The sequence below is a fragment of the Aegilops tauschii genome, chromosome 3 (assembly GCF_002575655.3).
Source record: "Aegilops tauschii subsp. strangulata cultivar AL8/78 chromosome 3, Aet v6.0, whole genome shotgun sequence".
Lineage (NCBI taxonomy): Eukaryota > Viridiplantae > Streptophyta > Magnoliopsida > Poales > Poaceae > Aegilops > Aegilops tauschii.
The window spans coordinates 391,739,462-391,761,571 of record NC_053037.3 but is presented as its reverse complement, the minus strand read 5'-3'; the positions used below and the strand labels follow the sequence as shown (position 1 = coordinate 391,761,571).

The following is a 22,110-nucleotide window of genomic DNA, read 5'->3' as shown; positions in this document are numbered from 1 at the left end:
TACGAAGATCTGTCCGGGGAAGATGACTCCCCCTTGGACAGCATCATTGTAGATGATCGAAGGAGCCATCAAACCTCTTGATGACGGCACAGAGAAACTCTCAATGAAAGCACCAATGTCGGTGTCAAAACCGGCGGATCTCGGGTAGGGGGTCCCGAACTGTGCGTCTAAGGCTAATGGTAACAGGAGGCGGGGGACACAATGTTTACCCAGGTTCAGGCCCTCTCTATGGAGGTAATACCCTACTTCCTGCTTGATTGATCTTGATGAATATGAGTGTTTACAAGAGTTGATCTACCACGAGATCATAATGGCTAAAACCCTAGAAGTCTAGCCTGTATGACTATGATTGTATCTCTCTGATCCGGACTAGGCCCTCCGGTTTATATAGACACCGGAGGGATCTATGGTTACATCAAGTCGGTTACAAAGAAGGAAATCTTCATATTTGGTCGCCTAGCTTGCCTTCCATGCCAAGGAGAGTCCCATCCGGACACGGGTAGAGTCTTCGGTCTTGTATCTTCACAACCCATCAGTCCGGCCCATGTCCAACAGGTCGGACGCCCGAGGACCCCTTAGTCCAGGACTCCCTCAATCAGGGCTTTAGAATGTGAGGGTTACATAAGGACAATCTAGTAACAAAAGATATAGACCTTAGAGGATTCGAAGAGATTGTACTCAGTGGTTCCGAACGCACAAAGTGACCTGTCCATATAGTCTTGGAGGCTTCGGAGGAAATATACCGGAGGGTCCAAATGAAACTTAGGGTTTGGGTAGTTCACCAATCCCATCTCGGAGGATCTGACCGCTCACCATTCAAAGGGTCAACACTATACTGGGATCCTAGGATTTCCTATTGGATGTTCTCAGAATGTCCAGACGAGTGTCACTCGGAGGGCCCGAATGAGGTTTTGATTACAAACCTAACTGACTCAGAGCTACCAGATAGCTATCACTCGAGGGCATTGAACGTGAGCAACAATTTTATGCAGATCCTGTATATACTGAATCACTCACTTAGAGGGTTCGGGCTGCACATAATGCAACCAACTAACTATCCATGGAAATCTTGGAGGCTCCGGACAGAGACCATTCAAATGTTGAACGTATGAATTCATGCCAAATAGCATGAACAAATCTCGGTCTCGTGGTGTGATTGCCCGTTCGTGTATGATTCTTTCTGCGAGAGTTTTCGTGTTGTTGAGAATTTTGCAAGAGTTTATAGGGTTTACCCCCCCCCCCCCAAGCTCCAAAAGCAATTATAGGTGCGTCCTAATTGTTCTTTTCAAAATGGAGGCTCATTAAAGGACCATGTTTCCGTTAACCCCATAAGTAAACCTAGTTAATTCCCCCCAAAAAAGTAAACCTAGTTAAATCACACTAAACGGTTGATCCAAAAAAAATATCACACTAAACGGACGCGAGAGACAGTACCTAGTTTTTTTTGAGAGAACGTCGGCTTTATAGATCAATGAACAACATTACACAGAGTTTGCCGGATGCAATCCGGAACAGAATGGAACACACAAAGACTAGAAGAGTTCATACAAGATTTAGCTAGCACATGAGCAGGAACATTTAAATGCCGACGAACGTGTTTGAAGGACACTGAAGAGAAACCTTCAGACAAAGACTTGATATCAGCCACCACCACTCCAATTGAAGAACGGTCCCTCATAGGCGAGTTGATCCTTTGGACAAGTGAGAGACAGTCAGCGGCGAAGATAACATCTGATACTTGTTCATCATGCGCCAAAAGAACAGCGCGTCGAAGAGCCATGGCCTCAGCCATTTCAGGTTCCAAGCTACCCGCAATAGGCTCGCTACAGGCCACCATGAATTGACCTCCGTCAACCCTGCCGATGACCCCAATGCCGGATTTATCCAGGCTTGAGAAAGTTGCAGCGTCTGAGTAGAACATAATGGTACCTGACGGCGGCGGAGACCAGTTGGAGCTGGACGCATTGGTTTCACGCCTGTGTTCAGATACTGGAAGGAAAAGATGCTGCAGGATAAGGGCGACATAAGCCTTGATCTTCGCAGCAGTACGTCGTGGATGGGGAGCCTCCGGATTGTTTCTCGTAAAATTTCGAGCCTCCCAAATATGCCAGAGGGTCACAACCAGGACAGTACGCACCTGATCAGACGACCTTGCCAAGAAGTCAAAAATCCATTGCCTTGGAGACAGAAAAGTGCCATGGTGCAGGCTGAAATTATATTCCTCTTTGACGATATCCCACACGTCCCTGGCATGTGGGCAAAACAGCAGAGCATGCTCAACAGATTCAGACCGAGCACAAAAGCAGCAGTGTTCAGAGTTGGGTACCTGGCGGCGTTTAAGTTGTTCCCCCGATGGTAAACAATCCTGCGCAAAGCGCCATAAGACGACTTTCATCTTGCCCGGTGCTTTGATAGACCATAACAATCTCCAATCCTTTTCCTGGGAAGAAAAATTGGAACTCAAACCCATTCCTTTGTTACTATGAGACTCCAGGAAGAGTGCAGACCGAGCCAAATTGTAGGCTGATCGCACCGTGTATTCTCCGAATCTTGTGAATGGCCATCGAACAAAATCCTCACCATGCTTGTAGATAGGGATCCGAAGAATCTCGCATGCGACGTCGTTCCGAAAGAAGGCACGCACCGTTGCTTCATTCCAGGACCCGCTTTCCTCATCCATAAGGCACTTAACTTTAGCATTAACAGGAATAGGAGAGAGCGGCTGAAGAACACAAGGTGGAGATGATGGGATCCAGTGGTCAGAAATAATGTGAACCTGGCAGTCGTCCCCAATTCCCCATTGAACTCCCTTCTTGAGCAGGTCACGGCTAGCAAGAATGCTGCACCAAGTGGCAGAAGCCGAACGCGGGGCCGGTGCATTCCAGAAATCCGTGTGAGGGAAATACCGGCCTTTTAAGACACGAGCACACAAGGAGTCCGGAACAGTAAGTAGTCGCCACCCTTGTTTGCCCAGCATTGCCAAATTGAAGATGTGCATATCCCGAAAACCCATCCCGCCAAACGACTTGGGCGTTGAGAGCCAGTCCCATGATCTCCAGTGTATCTTCTTTTTCCCTTCCTCTCTGCCCCACCACTCATCTGCAATAATTTGTCTGAACATTCTGCAGATAGCCTTAGGAAGTTCAAAGCAGCTCATGATGAAAGTAGGGATCGCCTGAATGATAGATTTCAGTACTGTTTCTTTCCCTGCTCTCGAGACCGGTCGATCAGACCATCCATGAACACATCGCCAAGCTCTATCTGGCAAGAACTTGAAGATACTAGTAGGGGATTTACCAACCTCGGTAGGCATACCAAGGTATGTGTCATTGAAGGCTTCATTAGATATCCCAAGACTCGCCTTCACTCTTTGCTTAACAGTCTCCGAACAGCCATGACCAAAGAGTAAAGAGGACTTATCCTTGTTAATTAACTGACCAGAACCAGAGCAATATAGGTCCAGAGTAGTCTTCAAAGCAGCCACGCTACGAGCATCAGATCTTGCAAAGAAGATACTGTCATCGGCAAACAGGAGATGTGAGATAGGAGGACCGGAGCGACCGTTCCTAATGCCATGTAGCTCGCCACAACTCTCCTTTTGGAGTAACAGACTTGACAGTCCTTCGGTGCAGAGCAGAAACAAATAGGGGCTGATAGGATCACCCTGACGAATTCCTCTTGATGGAACAACAGGTGCAGTAAGCTCACCATTAACCCTTACAGCATAGCGGACATTGGTGACACACCTCATCACTGAATTGATCCACGCAGGGTTAAAACCAAGTCTGGAGAGACAACCATGAAGAAAACTCCACTCAACACGGTCATAGGCTTTCGTCATGTCAATCTTCAAGGCAAAGAAGGGTTGTTTAGCTCGTTGATGTCTGATGGTGTGAAGAGATTCATAAGCAATAAGAGAGTTGTCAGTGATCAATCTTCCAGGCACGAATGCACTTTGAAACTCAGAGATGACAGCAGGGAGCAATAACTTCAAACGATTGGCCAAGACCTTCGAGGCTATCTTGTAAAGAACATTACATAGACTAATTGGGCGGAAATTCTTCAGGTGCTTGGGTCGTGTCACTTTAGGAATAAGGACGATCACTGAGTCACAAAAACCCTCCGGAATTGAACTTCCATCCAAAAAGCATCTCACAGCTCGACAAATCTCCTCTCCCAAGAAGTCCCAATGATTCTGATAGAAGAGGGCTGGAAAGCCATCAGGTCCAGGAGCTTTAGTAGGACCCATCTGGAATAGAGCAGCCCTGATTTCCTCATTGGTGTAGGGCTTACTCAAATCCTCATTCATCTCAGGAGAAATCTTTTGAGGGATAGCATCCAGGACTGCATCAGCATCATCACAAGGTTCAGATGTGAAAAGTTTCTCGTAGAATTGTTGCACCAAACCTTTAATCTCCGGTTGAGTATCACAAAAGGACCCATCATCACGGACCAAACGCTGGATTTTGTTGATCCTCTTACGGGCAGCAGCTCGAGCATGGAAAAACTCGGTGTTGCGATCCCCCTCCCGCAACCAGTCAACTCTCGAACACTGACGAGCCATGATTTCTTCTCTTTCAAATAACTCACAAAGTTGAGTCTCAATAGATCTTTCCTCTGCCAAAGATGAGTCCGTGATTGGCATAGACCGGATGGACTTAAGTCGTCGCTCTAGTCTATTGATCTGACGCCGGATAGAACCAAAAGAGTCACGACTCCAGGACTTAAGGGCCCCAGCGACACGGTGAAGATTGTCCCATGTCGCCTGCAGAGAAGAATCACCACTCCGCCCCTCAGTCCAGGCACGTTCCAACTGCTCTCTATAGTCGGCTGCCCGCAACCACATAGCCTCGAACTTAAAACCTTGTTGCACTGGTCGTTGTGCCCTCTGGGTGGGCTGCCCGGCAAGCTCGATCAAGATAGCATAATGATCAGAGGAGGTGGTGATCACATGTTCAACGGCGCATACATCACACAACCTTATAAAATCTGAATTGGCCACTGCTCTATCAAGCCGGACTTTCACATGGCACTTCGGGTCTTGGCGATTATTCCACGTAAACTTAGGCCCAGAGAAACCCAAATCCATCAACTCACAGTCTATGAGACAATCACGAAAGGCTGAAATCTGAGCTTCAGATCTGTCCCGGGGACCACAATGCTCGTCCTTGGATAGAACCTCATTGAAATCCCCACATACAATCCAAGGACCCTGCCATTGAGCTTTCAAACGTTTCAGCAACTCCCAGAATTGTGGCCTATCCTCTCTCCTCGGTTCGCCGTACACAAAGGTAGCACGCCAAGTTGAGCCTGCCTCCGAAGTAACAAGAACATCAATACATCGAGCATTGCTCTCCTTGAGAGAGACATCAACAGACGCCGTCCAAAATAGAGCCAAACCACCACTCAGGCCGTCGGAATTGACAGCCAAACACCCGGTAAATCCTAATGACCACATAAAGTTTCTAACACGTGAATCCCTCATCTTCGTATCAGAGAGACAGTACCTAGTTACCTACACGAGGGACTGACCACCGAGCGGCCTTAACGCACACGCAAAATCGAAATCAAACCCCAACTAACCACCGAAGAAAAAGCTCCACACGAAAAAAACAAACACCGAGGAAAAAGAACAAAACAGAGGATGAGCTGCTGAAACCAAAGCACATTCCAGCACGAGGGGGAGAAGGGAGAGGGGAGCGGCAAGAAAACCCAAACCAAAAGCCCCCAGAGCTCCGGATCCACCTCCCGCATTGCTTCCAGGCCGCCAGATTCGTCCGAATCCGGCGCTTGCCCCGCCGGAGGGCTCGATCTGGCCCCGGATCGACCGGCATTCCGGCCCCGTGCACGCTCCAGTCCCGGCGGTGAGGCATGGGGACCTTCGGTGGCCAGTTCGAGGACTTCCATGCGGGTGAGCCCGTCGATCTGAGCCTTCCCTTTTCTGTTCGCTGTGGGAGAATGGCTCAGTTCAAGCTGCCGAGCTCAAAGCTTGGTTCTTTAAAGAGTCCTCTTTCACGCACCATTCGTGTGTATGTTTGCTGAAACTTCGAACTGGGGAGATTCAGTTCTTGTTGAGCTCCTGGTCAGGCCCAGTGTTTGGGGCGTTGAGGTTTCTTGTTTCCTATTTTGGCAGTGCAAAACGACGCACCTGTTTCTCTTTAGCACCCAGCTTTGCTTAATTTTTGTCCGGATACCGTCGTTTTCTTACTGTATAAAATTGAATTTGGGAGCTCAAGGTTTCGATTTTGACACATGGTACCCATTTCTCACGCTTTGTTTGTTTTGGTGATATACAAACATTTCCAGACGACCGGCGTGCGGAGGTGATAGATTGGCTCGGCGGGCTGCTGCCGGAGTTCGATTTGCCGCTGGATTCTTCAGACGAGGAGCTGCGGGAGTACCTTATCGACGGAACGGCGCTGTGCTACACTGCGGACAAGCTCATGCCTGGTGTTCTGGAGGTGGCCAATCGATCTCAGAGATGGTGGATGCTTTCTGTCTGTTCCCCTTGCTGTGCTGATATAGCTTCCTCTGTAGGGGGTTTGGGGTGGTTATGCATCAGACCATCGGTCAAATGTGAAGAAGTTCCTCTCTGTTATCGCGGAGATGGGGCTACCAGGATTCAGCGTCAAGGATCTTGAGGAGGTAAGCTTGCTCCTGTCACGTGAAGCTGTTATATACTGGAATCATTATGATGCTATTATGTGTTCCAACTGAATGCTGCTATTTCTCATGTCAAGCTGCAGGCTAATATGTTAGGGCAGTTCGTGTTTACTACTTACTCCCTCCGTTCGGAATTACTTGTCTCGAAAATGGATGTATCTAGAACTAAAATACGTCTAGATACATCCATTTCTGCGACAAGTAATTCCGAACGGAGGGAGTACTTACTTGGACCTTTTTGGCATTAAGGATTCTAGTCTTGTAGACACAGAGTAGCAGTAGTGTGGTTACGATTCATATAGATGATTTAATTGCACCTATATGATATGGGACATCCAATTAACTTTGCCCTTGTTATTAGTAAGGCTGGAAGGGATTTATTGATGTGGAACCAGAGTGGTCTTAGTTAGATGTTCATATGCTGCTGTAGAATTCTGTCGAACAATGGAAGCAAGTTCGTTGAAAGTATTGACTGAATGTGCCTCATTCCTCAGATGCTTACTCCTAACACTTATGGTTACGGATCTGTTCAGATGTTCTTAAGAGGCAGATACAATAAAGCTAGATACCTTCAGATCCACTTTTGAGCTGCCAAATGAATTTGTAGTTCTGTGTTCCTGTCCATATCCTTTTATGTTCTCATATTTCCTTATTAACTCCTGTCGGTTCTATGATTACAGGGATCAATGTCGTCTATAGTAGAGTGCCTCTTGGCTCTAAGAGATAATGTGTCAGCAGGATTGGGTGAAAATATGTCTAACTATGCTGCTAAGACTCCTTCAAGGCCTGTGGCTCCAGTTTCCACACCAGGAAGGAGATCTCCTGGAGAGGATAGAAGAAGGGGTCTTTGGGACGCTAAATCCCCACAAAGAAGTCCACTTCTTTCAGGTGTGCCCATCTTCTCGATTCTCTTGCATGAAGTGCCATATGTCAGGACCATCAAACACTATTACTTTCTATTTGAAAGTTCAAACAAGAATACTCAGTATTTGGCTGCATAGCACTGATGATTAGCATTGGCTAGATGTAGCACATCCTGTGAATTGTAGAGTTCTACAAATTGCCACAGTGACGAAAATTTATATGACCCAGCATTGTTACTTCAGCATGGCTTTTGTATATTGGTAACGTTGATTACGCGTGTTGTTATATGGTGCAAGTAACATTTATAACTTCCAGGTTCTGTTGCTTATCCCCTCCAATTTTGACTTAGGGTGTTAATCGATGATTATGTTTTCCATCCTTTGCAGGACAGAAGGCCAACGAGGTTTTCCAATTTAAGCGCGGACAATACACAGATCTTCCTGCTGCTAAGATTTCAGAGATGATCCAGTCAAACAGTTTAGATGTAACATCTTTAGTGTCACATTCCATACCAACTTAATACTTATTTGTCTCACCCTTTTCCTAATGATAACCATCTTTTTTCAGAATGCCCCTACTCAATCACTTCTTAGAGTTGTTAACGGCATTCTGGATGAAAGTATTGAGAGAAAAAGAGGAGAAATACCACATGTATGCCTACTTGCCTAGTTCTGGTGACTTTGAATAAATGAATTTTATGGAACACTAATGTTTATTTCTTTTATCCTTCGTTATTGATGACTAACTTTTTCCTACTTGTCCCAGCGAGTTGTTTATTTACTAAGGAACGTTGTTCAAGAGATTGAGCACCGCATTTCTATTCAAGCAGAACACATTAGAAATGTAAGGATACAGTTTGTTTCGAATTGCCCCTTTTCCATGTGAATTGAATTCCTTAATCAGATGGTAACTTATTTTTCAGCAAAATAGCATCATCAAAACACGCGAGGATAAGTACCGTTCAAAAATTAAAGCACTCGAGACATTAGTAAATGGAACAAATGAAGAAAACGAGGTAAGCCTGAAATTATCGATGGTTAGAAAATGTCTACAAGGCGCTGTAATACTGACAACACGTGCTTATCTTTTCAGATGGCAATAAACCGTCTTGAGCTAGTTAAGGTATTCAATAAATCCTCATATATTTCTATTAGTCTCATGTATTTTTTCATGTATTTTACTTGCTTTTACAACAACAACAAAGCCTATCAGTCCCAAACTAGTTGGGGTAGGCTAGAGTTGAAACCCATAAGATATCGAAACCAAGTCATGGTTCTGGCACATGGATAGCTAACTTCAACGCACCCCTATCCCTGTCCAATGCATTTTCTTGCTTTGCTATCTAGAAAACTTTTATTTTTTAGAAATGCTGGAAACTCTATTTTGGACTATATAAATTTGAAGTTACATATTAGTTATGTACTGTATGCATATGCAGTGTCAACTAATTGTGATAAAAATAGTACACATGTGTTTTTCTTATAGGTAGAGAAGTCAAAAATTGATGAGAGAAGAAAGATAGGCGAGCAAGACATGGTCCGGCTGATGCGTGAAAAGGAAAATGCAGAGAATACAGTTACTAACCTTCAGCAGGAAATTCAAGTCATGAGTAGGATGTTCGAAGAATACAGGGAGCAGATGGAAGAAAAAACAAGCCAAATGGAGGAACACTTGACTCTAAGAGCTAAGGAGGCAGAGTTTCTTCTTACGCAATCGAAAAAGAGAGTTGAAGAAGTTGAAACTGCTTCTGAACTACAATCGCAACTCTGGAGCAAGAAGGCAAATACTTTTCGAAGTTTTATGGATAACCAAAAACTGTCTATTAAGGTTAGTGTAGTGTATCTTTGTGTTATTAAGTTCTTTCAGATTTTAGTTTATAGTTTTCTGACTATTCAACTCTTTCAGGATATAAGGATATCGTCTCAGTCAATTAAGCAGGAAATGTTTGCCCTTCAAATGAAATGGAGGGATGAAATATCTAACATCGGTATGTAGACTATTGCTCATGACGTGTGTATTTGCATTGTCCTTATCCACAAATCGTGTTTTGTTACTTCACTATTTTGGTTTGCTTTGTCTTAAAGTTCATAATTGTGTAGGACTTGACCTAAAAGGTTTGGTGGATGCCGCTGAAAATTACCATGGCGTTCTTGCTGAAAATCAGAAGTTATTTAATGAAGTGCAAGAACTAAAAGGTAATTCTTGCGCTGTTTACTGTTGGAGCACACTTTGCGACTGTAACTAATTTGTTAATATATTGCTTCTTATCAGGTAATATAAGAGTATACTGTCGTGTCAGACCATTTCTTCCTGGTCAAGACGGAAAATCAACCGCAGTTGATTATATTGGTGAGAATGGTGAAATTCTCATTTCAAACCCCTCCAAGCAAGGAAAGGATGGCTATCGGATGTTCAAGTTTAACAAGATCTTTAATACACATGTTTCTCAAGGTATATATCCATTAAACTAAGTAATCGATCAAAAACAACTATTTTGGTGTATATTTGAATATTGATCATTAACGAGTTATGTAATAACTTACAGCTGAAGTTTTCTCCGATATCCAGCCTTTGATTAGATCTGTTCTTGATGGATTCAATGTGTGCATTTTTGCATACGGCCAAACTGGATCTGGCAAAACATACACAATGGTATAATCTTTGACTTGTTCAGGAAAACAAACTTGATTAATATACTTTCTTGGGGATATTGCTAATTAGGAAATAATGTGCTTTGTATGGGTTAGAGCACATGATTTAAGTCACACCTTTGCATTTCAATTGAACCCCAAAATAAATCACATATGTGCAACAGTAATTTTGTGAGTGAAGACAGGACCAAATGTGCATTGTACAAAAGAGACCATATGCACAGCTTATTTCTCAAACAGTAAAGTTGCACTCTTGTCCTTTTTGTATACTTCATATGTTAGTATATTTTTTAGCAAACTTTTGCAGATGTACATGTTTTGTGTACCCACCCATACAAGCGAATTATTACTAACTGTATGTGTCGCCATTTTTTGTTTTAGAGCGGCCCCGGCAAATCAAAAGAAGATTGGGGTGTTAACTATCGAGCTTTAAATGACTTGTTTGATATCTCGTTAAAAAGGAGAAACACTTTCTCATATGAGGTGGAAGTGCAAATGGTTGAGATATACAATGAACAAGTCCGGGATCTTCTATCAAATGATATTGCACAAAAGAGATATCCTTTATTAAACATCTATTTTGTTTCTGTTATCATATCTTTCTTTGTTCTGCTATTCGTATAACATGTTATTCTTGACATAAAGAAACACTCGGTATTTGGAGTACTTCTCAACCTAATGGACTTGTCGTACCCGATGCGAGTTTAATTCCTGTCAAATCAACATCGGATGTATTAGACTTAATGGAAATTGGACAAGCAAATAGAGCAGTTGGATCAACAGCGCTGAATGAAAGGAGTAGTAGGTCCCATAGGTATGTAGATTTGACTACTAAGTGAAGTTATCCCAAAAAAATCTTGTGAGAGGACAAGCAAATAGAGCAGTTCTAAAAGCTTTGTTTGCATGCAGCATTTTAACCGTGCATGTGAGAGGTCTGGACGTGAAGAATGGATCTACTTCTCGAGGATGTCTACATCTGATTGATCTTGCTGGGAGTGAGAGAGTAGAGCGATCTGAAGCAACCGGAGATAGATTAAAGGAAGCACAACATATTAACAAATCTCTTTCTGCCCTTGGAGATGTCATCTTTGCTTTGGCCCAGAAGAATGCCCATGTGCCCTACAGAAACAGCAAACTGACTCAAGTTCTTCAGAGCTCTTTAGGTAAACATAAGGTTGCCAGTAATTATGTATGTGGACAAATTTTCTTGTTTTTACAAAATTTACCTTTTCATGTAGGTGGGCAAGCAAAGACGCTAATGTTTGTTCAGATAAACCCTGATGTGGAATCATGTTCAGAAACCATAAGCACTTTGAAATTTGCTGAAAGAGTTTCTGGGGTTGAGTTAGGTGCTGCAAGGAGCAACAAAGAGGGCAAGGATATAAAAGATCTGCTAGAACAGGTATTTTTTGCCCTCCATCTCTGATGAACTTCAAATTACTTGTTTTGATTTGAACTGTAAACATTGGTGAGCAAGCTTTATGTAGAGTTCATATGGCCACTTTATATGCTATTTTCCTTGTTGTATCTCCTCAAGTTAAACCCTTGTGTGCGGGGAATCTAAAGTTAACTATTGAATGGGAGACTAAAAAAAAACATAAATTGTCTAGCTAACTGGAGTGAATACATTTATATATCTTAGCCTGTTGTTTATTAATATTGTCTGCTGATGCTTTGCGGTATACTCTTATCATATAGTTTCCACTTTCAGTCATGAATATTCTTTCTATATCGGTTTCTCAAGTGTCATCCTCATTGTATCCAGGTTGCGTCTTTGAAAGACACAATATCGCGAAAGGATATGGAAATCGAACAGCTTCAAGTCAACAAAGTCAAATCTCCCAGTTCATTAACAGATAAAAGTGGCAGTAGCTTGCTAAAACAGTCCTCTACGGCAAGCCAACAGAACCAACTAATATCAGGTAAAAGACCGCTGAAGTCCCAAAACTATACAGCGGTCAACAGAGGCAAGAAATAACCTTTGCTTCCCACTCACCAATATGTATATGCAGGATCCATTGGATCAGGTGAAACTGAATACGAAGATAATGCATCCGACGATGGTTGCTCGGTAGGTGAAACCGAGTATTCTGTCGGCAGCGCTTCAGAATCAGCAGCAGATCGAATGTAAGTGCCCATTCTGCTTTCTTTCCTATTATCTCTCGTATGAAACCATCATGCACCACACCAGCGCCGGAATTTATTTTACTTCCCCACAAAAGATAACTTAAAACACCGTACTCTGAACTCAAAAGGGTTTCCCATCAGTTCTTTTGGCCTCACATCACAGAAAACGCCTCTCAGCCTGATGTGTAACAAACATTTTGTACAATTGCAGGCAGAAGGGTCCATCAAGACTGACCAGGTTTTTCCTGACGAAGAATGGGCAGCCAGCGGCTTCGAGACCAAAACCAAAGGAACCTGCTCCAAAGACGACGACCATAGGTACGCATTCGCAGGCAACCTGGCATCTCTATGATATGCTTGCTAGGCCACTGGTGCCTGGCATCAACCAGAAAATTCATAAACCAGAAATATTGACATTATGAAACCAGAATCTCAATACTGTACTGACTGGAGCTACTGTATTCGTAAACCAGGTCGCCGGAACTCGATAGCCAGCCAGGTCCCGACCGGGGCTTCTTCGATCAAGCCTCCGAAGAAACGGGTGGTCCAGTAGATGATGCCGATGATGGACAGCTGCAGTGGTGTCTTTGCATCTGTCACGAGACACTGAATGTTGTTGCCCTGTAAACCTGTAGCACAAGGCGCGGGTTAGGATTGTTGTAGTACCTTATGTATCGATTTCACTGGGCAGGCAGCCATGTATGTACCTGTGACACAACTCCGAATGATTTGAACTAAGGATGATGAGCAGCCGAGCTACGCTTGCTGGCCGCTGTGATGAGATATGATGAGTATTTGGGTTTATTGGCCTCCTGTTGTAAAACCTGCATCTGCATGCATCCTGATGCAAAATGCTGCGGCGCGATGTGCCTCCGGATCTGTCACCGCGTCATGCGAGGAGGAGGTGGTGGCGGCCGGCCGGCCTACTGCCGCTTTTGCCACCGGAGACCGGTTGTGCAAGCTGTGCTGTGCTGTCTCTGGCACTGGCTATGGTAACTGTTGTAGCACAAAGGGGCTGATCACTGAAGAGTATGCCTTTAATAAAACAGAAAAAAGAACGCCACATATTTTCCTTTTGTGCTTTGTGGAATGACTTTCCAGAAACATCTTCGTACGCGCAGAAGGGGGGTAAAAAAAGTGATTGCGGTGAGCGTGGATCGAACACGCGACCTTCAGATCTTCAGTCTGACGCTCTCCCAACTGAGCTATCCCCGCTGTTGATGCTTCTGTTCAAACAAGATTATTTAACCAATACAGCACCTCACGGACTGAGTTGCCAACATTGTTGATTTTTTGTTAATAAAAGAAGGACCAAACAATGCTGTAACGACTAAAGTTAGTTGGAACAAAACACTTCAACCCATTGTTATATGCTAGCTGCTCGTGCGTACTCAACTACTGGCACTGATACAAGATCAACCACTCCAAGCTAACGACAGAAACAATCGTTAGGGTTTTCGCCGCTTCGCGCCACGCAGCCGCCGGCCTGCCTCGCCTCCTGTGGCCTTAGGGCTATGGAGACGCGGTGGATTCCGGTCCTTACTGGCGGGAGGGCTCCGCTTTTAGGTATTTTCTAATTTTCGTAGGGTTTGTGTCATGTTCAAGAAGACGAGTCAGCGGCGACTTCTTAAGATGGAATAAGTTTCTCTCTGCCTAGCCCCCATTTCGGTGGTGCTTCTAGCGTCGTCGGAGGGCGTGTGGAGGTTTGTCTCCGCCGGATTTTGCAGGATTTGGTCGGCGTTTGTCATCGGTGGATCCACTTAGATCCGGTCTTTGTTCGTCTATGTTTGCGTGTCTGGTTGGATGCTTTTGATCTATGCTTCTCTTCATCGTCGGCGGTTGCTGTTCTGGTGTGCTGGTCCTCTGAGACCTTAGCACGACGACTTCTCGACTGCCTACTACGACAAGGTTTGCCCGGCTCCGATGATGGCGGCACGCCTTCGGCTCGCTACAGTGCTTGTAGTCGTCGCTATATGGTCTATGGATTTGGATGTAATTTTTGCTTACAGTGTTTTTTGTACTACAAATTGACGGATGATGAATAGGTGGGAAGTTTTTCCCGCAAAAAAAACACAGCGATTTTCTTTTTCATTTTTTTCTTTCAAAAGGATGATTACCCAGGGCTCTATCAGATGATGCACACAGCGAACAAAAATGCTAGACGTACAAAAGAATACAGGATTTTACAGGCTCTTTTCATCTAGTAACCAATCACAAACTTGCCTCCCCTGATTTTCAGGGGTGGTCCTGATTGAAACGCTATGGAGCGACAGGACGCTGAGCATGCCTTCATTTAAAGCAGTTGAAAGGGAGCAAAGCACTTTGTCGTCCGAGGAACATCTTTAACAGAACGCGGAAGGATATTTAGATAGTACAAACAGCACAGACTGTTCACTAATGATGTACGTAGTACCTAGCATCATTCCACCATCTTCTCTTTCGAGCTGGCAATCTGGTTTCTCATCTCTGCCACAAAGAAAAGGAAGCTTCACACTCTGTCTCCTACAACAAGGGAAGAGCTCAAGCCGGGCGCCTACAAATATTAGAGCAGCCAGAACTAATCCATGAAGCAAATATACGTTGATTGACCACCGGTGCCATGGCTACTGCGTCCTTCGTCGCCTACCTCGAGACGCCTAGAGAGCTCCGGGTGCTGGGGTTCCGGGCGCCGCCCCCGTCTCCGGTCACCGGCGTTCTATCCAACGGTGGCTCTGGATCCCCTGAGTACGGCGAGTGCCCCGACGGCAACGAAGATGACGAGGTCGGCAGGTTCCTGCGCCGCTCCGCCAGGGTCCCGGTGCTGCGGCTGCCGGAGAGGGACATCCCACGGAAGAAGAAGAATGATAAGGCGGTGTGGGCTCCCCCAGTCATCGACATGCGCCTGCTGGCCACGCCGGATACCGGTGGGCTAGTGGTGGAGACGCTGAGGTCGGCGGCCGTCGCGTTTGGCTGCTTCCAGGTGGTTGGCCATGGGGTCAATGAGTGCTTGGTCTCTGCTGCGGCGGGGAGGGCGAGTTCGCCTACGCCGGAGGAGGCCGGTGGAGAAGATGACGAAGATGGTGAGGAGCTGTGGTGGTCACCGAGCGAAGGAGACCAGTTGAGGTGCGAACTTGCCCATTTCATTGGAAGGCAACTAATCAAAGGACTCCATATGATGCTAACCCCTGGTTTTGCTGTGCCCAGGAACGGAGCAGACGATCTGTTCACCCAGCTGGAGCAAACCGCAGCTAAACTCATGGACGCCCTGCGGGACAGCGTTGGCGCCACCGATTCCCTGGCCGGAGCTGACACGAACGGCTCGCTCCTCTGCATCCGCACGCACCACCGCCGGCAGTGCGATGGCGGAAGCGGCTCTGTTGGCCCTATCACTATCAGCCAGGACGCCATCCTCAGGATGCTGATCAAGAGCTCACGCCGCCCACGGGCTCTCGCTCTCCACCTCTGCCCCGGCGCCTCCACGTTCCACGTCTTCTCTCGGCAGCGGGGACGGTCCAGGTTCCGCCCCCTCGGCGGCGCCGTCGTGGTCACCGTCGGAGACCAGCTTCAGGTGACGCACCAATCTCTTGAGCGTGACCTTTTTTGATTCCGAAGCTTACCGGCCTTGCAAATGCACGATGCATCATCACAATCATACATTGCCTTCTGGTTTACTTTCTTCGCTCTCCACGTATGCAGGCATGGAGCAGTGGACTCTACAAGAGCGTGGCCGGGAAACCGGCTTACAGCGACGGCGATCTCCGAGCAGACCGCGGCTGTGATGTCGTCTGGGCGGAGTACCTCCACTCCTGCTCTTCGGCTAGCATGGAGAGCGACGAGCCCCTGGACGCGGATGCCGGAAAGATCATTCAGTTGAATGTGCAGATCATGGTGGCAGCTTCCCTTGTACTCCTTTACCACTTTCTCCTGTCATGCTCGTGTACGATTTGGTCTTGAGAAGCTGCAGCAGGGCTTGTTGCCCTGACGATGCAGCTCGGTTTTTATTTCAAGTTCAGCTCGGCTTGTGGAAATAGATTTGGTGTGTCAGTTTCGGCGAGAATATTATTTAGTACGGGACCAAAAGGATAGGGTAGGAAGCAAGAACCTCTTTGGGGCTCTCACACGACCACAGGACCAGACAGGAGCACAGAACATTTAAGTCAGGTGTTTCGACATCTAAGTATCACCTTACACTGCAGTCAAGAGTCGTCCGCTACACAAAGGATTAACACGACTACAAAACATTTACTACTGTACACACTATTTTCTATAATTAACAGCCACAGGCAGAAACATCTTCACAAGAACACGCTAGGCCGCATTCACAACTTGCCCACGAACACAAAACTACCACTGAGCTGGATCAAAAAGATGAGGCTAACTCGCTCTTCAGCCCACATGGCAAAAGATTTCTACGATACGGTACGCCCATAACAGACTGAAGCAAGGTAGAGATTCTTGGACCATTTCTCCTGCAATGACACAAAGCGGCACAATTTGTCACAACAATTTCACAAGAATTACAGACGTTATCATTAAGTAGTGCAAGTGTGGACCTTCACATGCTGACTGGGGAAAGCAGATGTTCTCAGTGTCTCTTGAGTTTCATCAGTAGGCTTCCTTCTTGGTACACTTAAGATCAATGCAGTCTGATCCCAAGTTGCAGCAACTGCTGTTATCCGGTAACCACTATCCCACCTCTTATGGACTCCCTCACTAGGGTACAAGAAGTCCAGCTCAACAACCTGGAAAATAAATGCATGACAAACAAGGAATGCAAATAAACAAAATAACTGAACTTAGCTTGACAGTGTCGAAGTAAACAAACACCACCAGTGCAAATGATGATACCTGTTCCGAAAACCCTGCATTGCGGGACATAACAATCGCCCATTTATTTCCAGCAGTTGCCATGGAAGTCACATAGAAACCATCACGCCATTTCTTGTTTATCCACTTGAAGGGAAAGGTATCACTTACTTTGTAGGACTGCTGAGTATACAGTGTTCCTGCATAGACAAGCCAGATAGTCAAAATGATATTTCTATTGTAAGACAGAAAGGGCCTAAACTGCCAGCTTGTTACCTTTAGACATCACTACCAGGGAACTCCCATTGTTTGCTCCAGCAAGTGCAGTTATATAGTAGTTCCTATCCCATTGGTCCATTATCCATTCCTTCAAATAACCAGAAATCATGACATATAAATAGGTAATGTCAAAACAGATTATATATGTAATCTTGCTTCAAAAGGTTAAGTGCTTATTTTGCCATGAAAGAAACAGACTGCATGTTACTAACTTTGTGAAGGAAATGTGGTGAAAGTTCATAAACTTGAGAAGAGAACCCAGTGCCAGCATCCATGATTAGTGCCCACAGATTTGCACAAGATGATATGCAACTAATAAACAGCCCATCTTCATTCCCTTTGTCAATGTGTTGTACAAGCCTTGAATCTGCAACATTGTAGTGATACCTGCAACATCCAGAACAGTTATGTTGACAGTGTATATGTACAGTTGCTCAACAAAAAGAAAAAGGTGCACCATGCTGTTAACCGGAGTCAACATACCTTTGTTTCATAGGCCGCCTTGCATTATAAACACTTATCCACTGTGTTGCAGGCATTCCCATCCTGACCTTCTTCTTTGGTTGCTCATCTGTCTCTCCTTCCAACGATATGCGCCCTCTCTTTTGGCCAACTTGGTGTATAAGCTATATAGAAGTTGCAAGAGAGATTAGAAGAACTGAAGCAATGTTTTCAAATAGCAAACTAAAAAATAAGACTACCTTCTGAGCACCGTCTGTGTTGATTGGCCTGATGTCTGGATTTGGGCCCACTATACTATCAAAAAGGGAGATACACTTGGCATAGTTGGGTTCTTCATCAAACTTCAAGTTGACCACATATTCTACAAACTCCTTAAAGGGCTGAGGGCAGAAGCTACAGAGAGATTCTGGAGAGGTGCACATTTTCTTTTTGCAAACAAGAAAACCCTTGTTTTCACCCTGCAGGCAAAAACAATTACCAGTTTACATGTATACATCACTAGAATCAACATAACTGGAAAGGTGAGTCCCACAAATTACCTGGTAGCCTTGCCAAGGTAGACGTCCCCGTAGAAGAAAGACTAGTGTATAAGCCAGAGATTCTAAATCATCCCTCCTGCTGCCTATCCTCCCAAGATGCGCATGAACACTAGCATAACGAACTGTTCCCCTGAAACAACAGCCATGATAAAACAATAAGACAACTAGACCAGTATAACGTATGAATGATCTAACTATGTGTGCAAGCAAGCCTAAGATGCACAGAGGCATGGCAGGTCTACTGATTACTATTACATGAAGTTAAATTTGACATCTCAATGATTTGACAAAAAACAGGCTGTATTTCCTAGTCAGAGCGGGCAGCTATCAACATACTCCCTCCTTTCAGGTATGTGTCACACACACACACACACCCAATTAGCTGTACGAGAGCACGCGCAACACCTACATGGCAAGTAAGAGCATGGCTAATAGAAAAGCCTGCTGCTGGCTCTATGATTGTGCCATGTCACTTGAAGCCTTCACAAAAGTAGACTCATATAATAGGATGGATGTACATTAGCTATTAGATTGCCTATAGCACTGCATCACATGATTGGGAGGGAGGAAGAAACGCTAGCCAAAAGCTCTCACACCAGTTGCATGTGGTGCCTTTTTCTCGTTTCCTGTGCTGCAGCCGACTGTAGAACTAGCGCCCGCTTCGTTCTCTCTCTTCCCTTCTCACTCCACAATCCACACAGGATTTTGCTGACATGGAGCATGTAGTCTGCTGACTAGAACCTATTATACTTGCTCTAAATAACCACGGCTCCGCAAATAATTGGCTCACTCATTGACCATTGGCTGCATGCCTGCATGGTGTACAAGCAACAGCTTGCATGCAGCATTAAGTTAGTTCTCTCATGGGAGAGGTAATCTACCGGCCTAACAAATCCAAAAGATCTAAAAAATCTGAGCAGCCTAAAGATACCCGAACAGAGGGCGTGTCAGTCAGGATCTGTTGAATGGTACCAACTCAAATCTGGTATATTTCGCGATGTTAAGAAGAACATAAAAGCTAGTGGTTTCACAAGATATCGGAACCGGAAATGAGGAAAAATTACAAACGGAAAGTACAAAATGGCTGGCCAGTAACCGAAAAAAAAGGACGGCTTCTGGTGTAACAGCTGGTTGATGGATTTCTCGAAAAACAGGACACAGAGCGCATAGAGGAAATACGACAGAATATTCAACATTCAGAAAGTGTTAGCCACAATGTAAATGATGCATGTCAGTTATCATAAAGGAGTCATCAAGTCACCTGAAAATATCAGGCCGCTGGTCATACTCAACATGATGGCCTGTCGATCTATCCTTCCACTTGGTAGCTGTCATTAATGAAAAAACACCCAATTAATTCAGACTCCTAAATGTATCTCTAACCTAAAGAAGAGCTGAATACACAGGATTGTCGCGATGTTGGTAACTTGAGGAGCAAGTAAAATTAATTACCTAAGCCAAGGTCGACAAGAAACAGTTTTTTCTCTTCAGGAGTTCCAGGAGGTCCTAGCAAGAAATTCTCGGGTTTCACATCCCCGTGGACATATCTGCAATTGTTCACAAATATATGAGACGAAGGGGAAGGGTCGATGACTAAGAGTTAGGGATGCCAACTCACCCTTTTGAGTGCACTTTCTCAAGTATGGAGATAGCTTCGATAGCAATGCAAGCAACCATCTCAACTGACATTCTGCGAAATAAATAGTGATATTAATGGTCAGGTAAGAGCCTAAACGACTATGGAAATTTAGGGTTAATCTGATAACTCACGTGTGGGAATTATTACTACATGCATCCCACAGACTGAGACCTAGCATATCCATAACCTGCATTTTTAAGCAATTTAAGAAAAATCTAGAAATGAGCAAAATGAAATAAGCTTATGTTAGTCCAAAGCAAGTGCCAAGTACCATTACCATAATGAAGTAATCCCCTTGGCGGCCTTTGTAGTGGACTCGAGGAACCCCATGAATGCCACCGAGGATACTATACATGTTGTAGGCATGAAAATTGGTCAGCAGCACTCAGCAGCAATATCTGAGAATTACAGGAAAGCATTTATTTTACTACCCAAAAGTCACAAGGTCATGAATCCACTTACTCATAAACCTGCCACTCATAAGGAGGCCCATGGTTACATCCTTTGCTGTTCTTATGCTCAAACTTCAACGCCACCTATCACACAAAAGCAGAAGTTTTATTTGCCACAGCCAATATTATCTCCACTGTTACACAGGTCAGAAGCCAACTATTCCAGCTTTTTTAGTAGGTTGGTGGCCAGATCATCGATTACCTCAACTGCGCCTGCAGCGTTAGCTGAAATGCGGCGGCCAACGTATACTTGACCAAATCCTCCTTTCCCAAGCTTCCTTTCAACTTTATACCTAGGTGAATTGGCCACCTGGACCTGTATAGAACAACCAGACACAGATTAAACGAGGAAAAAAGGATTATCTGGAACAACTAGAGGCAAAATGCAAGCTAGGGCAAGCAAGCTAACGCATTTGCGGGTAGAATAAACAGCACAGAACAGGACCATGCGAGCTAAAACACATATATTCACAATCTATCGAGTAACATCGGGATAGTTTAAACGCTCGCAACCAATAACCTGCTTATAGCCTTATAAAATTCCATTATAAAAGAACTCATTAACAAAGTGAACCTCAGGGTAGTAAGTATGGGTGGATCGAAACATAGGAGAAGCGAAACATAGTATGAACAGCTCACCGTCTCAGGGATTGGAGAGGCATCCTCGCCGGCCTGTTTGTCGGCGCTGTCCTGGTCATCCATCGGTTCCTCACCGGCGCGTTCCCCCGAGACCTCCGCGGGCGCGATCTCCTCCGCCGCCGCCTTCTCTTCCTCCGCAGCGGCGGCCTCGCGGACGCCTCGCGCCTCCTGCCTTCTCGCCGCCCTGCGCCTCCTCGCCGCCGGTGGCACAACCGGTGCCTCCGCCGCCGCCTGATTCTCCTGCGCCTCACGGGCCCTCCGAGCCGCACTACGCAGCACAGGCATCGTCAGCGATTGAGCCCCATGGCCCGCGCCCCCGCCGCTGTCGATCCCTCAGATTCCGCCGCCAAACAGCAGTAACGGCGCCGATCTCGAAGGGGAGGGGGCGGTGCGGCAAGGTTCCGGTCGCGGCGTGCGGTGGCGAGTGCGGGGAGCGGGACGGGAGCGGTAGTGCCGGCGCAGATTTGAGGGAAGGAATGGGAGCGAGGGCCGAGGGCGGAGGCGGTGGTGCTGATGTATACAAATCGGCTAGACGCGGAGTGTGTTCGCTGCGAGAGAGAGGAAGGAAGGAAGGAAAGGATTAGCACAGCACCGCGTGTACCTCCGCCCAAACATTACAAACTTGCAACACGTGACGGCGTAATGAGCTCTAGATTTTTGCTTCCAGGACCTCACAAGCTACAGGAATGATCGTCTAAACAAAGACCTACAAAATCGACCTATACTTCTTTACCATCCAAATTTTCCTTTTCTGTGCAGCTGCCAACTTTTGTCCGACTACGTCCAACCCTCCCACCATCCGTTTATGTTTGTTCTTACGTCGTCTTTCGACACCGCACGAAGTATAAGCGAAAAATTCGGCCGGGCTAATCCCACATGCGCATGTCTTATAATTCACACCCTTCTCCCCTCCCTCAGCATGGATCATTGTCGAAGCGCGCCGCCCCTAACTCCCACCTCTCCACGCTTGCCATGTGCTAACCCTAACCGCGCTGCACATATGCATGCCG

At 45.6% G+C, this 22,110-nt stretch overlaps 3 protein-coding genes and 1 non-coding gene across 4 annotated transcripts; 2 read left to right on the top strand and 2 right to left on the bottom strand.

Annotated features, from left to right (window-relative positions):
* The first annotated feature begins 5,604 nt into the window (after positions 1-5,604).
* On the top strand, positions 5,605-13,109 carry LOC109784400 (kinesin-like protein KIN-14C). Its single transcript, XM_020342992.4, has 22 exons — positions 5,605-5,911; positions 6,307-6,461; positions 6,538-6,645; positions 7,344-7,551; positions 7,914-8,011; positions 8,095-8,178; positions 8,293-8,370; positions 8,450-8,542; positions 8,620-8,649; positions 9,013-9,354; positions 9,433-9,514; positions 9,627-9,722; positions 9,799-9,978; positions 10,073-10,179; positions 10,560-10,735; positions 10,828-10,992; positions 11,088-11,341; positions 11,417-11,580; positions 11,944-12,100; positions 12,191-12,305; positions 12,517-12,623; positions 12,779-13,109. Exons 1-22 carry the CDS (start codon positions 5,872-5,874, stop codon positions 12,856-12,858), a joined length of 2,919 nt encoding a protein of 972 aa, XP_020198581.1. The 5' UTR covers positions 5,605-5,871; the 3' UTR covers positions 12,859-13,109.
* A 338-nt stretch (positions 13,110-13,447) lies between these two features.
* Positions 13,448-13,520, bottom strand: TRNAF-GAA (transfer RNA phenylalanine (anticodon GAA)). The gene has a single exon. It is a non-coding gene; the product is annotated as a tRNA-Phe (tRNA).
* A 1,265-nt stretch (positions 13,521-14,785) lies between these two features.
* LOC109784402 (uncharacterized) lies at positions 14,786-16,367 on the top strand. Its single transcript, XM_020342994.4, has 3 exons — positions 14,786-15,407; positions 15,489-15,852; positions 15,981-16,367. Exons 1-3 carry the CDS (start codon positions 14,905-14,907, stop codon positions 16,236-16,238), a joined length of 1,125 nt encoding a protein of 374 aa, XP_020198583.1. The 5' UTR covers positions 14,786-14,904; the 3' UTR covers positions 16,239-16,367.
* Positions 16,368-16,430: 63 nt separating this feature from the next.
* Positions 16,431-21,729, bottom strand: LOC109784401 (casein kinase 1-like protein HD16). The gene is made up of 16 exons (XM_020342993.4): positions 21,101-21,729; positions 20,664-20,777; positions 20,472-20,545; positions 20,287-20,356; positions 20,141-20,196; positions 19,989-20,060; positions 19,823-19,917; positions 19,632-19,698; positions 18,371-18,500; positions 18,071-18,289; positions 17,853-17,995; positions 17,582-17,756; positions 17,367-17,457; positions 17,133-17,290; positions 16,838-17,026; positions 16,431-16,753 (listed from the first exon to the last, which is right to left on the bottom strand). Exons 1-16 carry the CDS (start codon positions 21,383-21,385, stop codon positions 16,694-16,696), a joined length of 1,998 nt encoding a protein of 665 aa, XP_020198582.1. The 5' UTR covers positions 21,386-21,729; the 3' UTR covers positions 16,431-16,693.
* Between the last annotated feature and the right edge of the window lie 381 nt (positions 21,730-22,110).

Bases quoted from the DNA above. Each gene is read 5' to 3' on its own strand.
- LOC109784400 (XM_020342992.4), top strand. From the start codon at position 5,872: ATGGGGACCTTCGGTGGCCAGTTCGAGGACTTCCATGCGG. The intron at 6,462-6,537 runs GTGGCCAATCGA...CTTCCTCTGTAG, and splicing joins TCATGCCTGGTGTTCTGGAG to GGGGTTTGGGGTGGTTATGC. The intron at 8,371-8,449 runs GTAAGGATACAG...CTTATTTTTCAG, and splicing joins AAGCAGAACACATTAGAAAT to CAAAATAGCATCATCAAAAC.
- LOC109784402 (XM_020342994.4), top strand. From the start codon at position 14,905: ATGGCTACTGCGTCCTTCGTCGCCTACCTCGAGACGCCTAGAGAGCTC. The intron at 15,408-15,488 runs GTGCGAACTTGC...TGCTGTGCCCAG, and splicing joins AGCGAAGGAGACCAGTTGAG to GAACGGAGCAGACGATCTGT. The intron at 15,853-15,980 runs GTGACGCACCAA...CCACGTATGCAG, and splicing joins CCGTCGGAGACCAGCTTCAG to GCATGGAGCAGTGGACTCTA.
- LOC109784401 (XM_020342993.4), bottom strand. From the start codon at position 21,385: ATGCCTGTGCTGCGTAGTGCGGCTCGGAGGGCCCGTGAGGCGCAGGAG. The intron at 20,778-21,100 runs GTGAGCTGTTCA...TGTTCTATACAG, and splicing joins CCTCTCCAATCCCTGAGACG to GTCCAGGTGGCCAATTCACC. The intron at 17,996-18,070 runs GTAGTCTTATTT...ACTTCTATATAG, and splicing joins ACACAGACGGTGCTCAGAAG to CTTATACACCAAGTTGGCCA.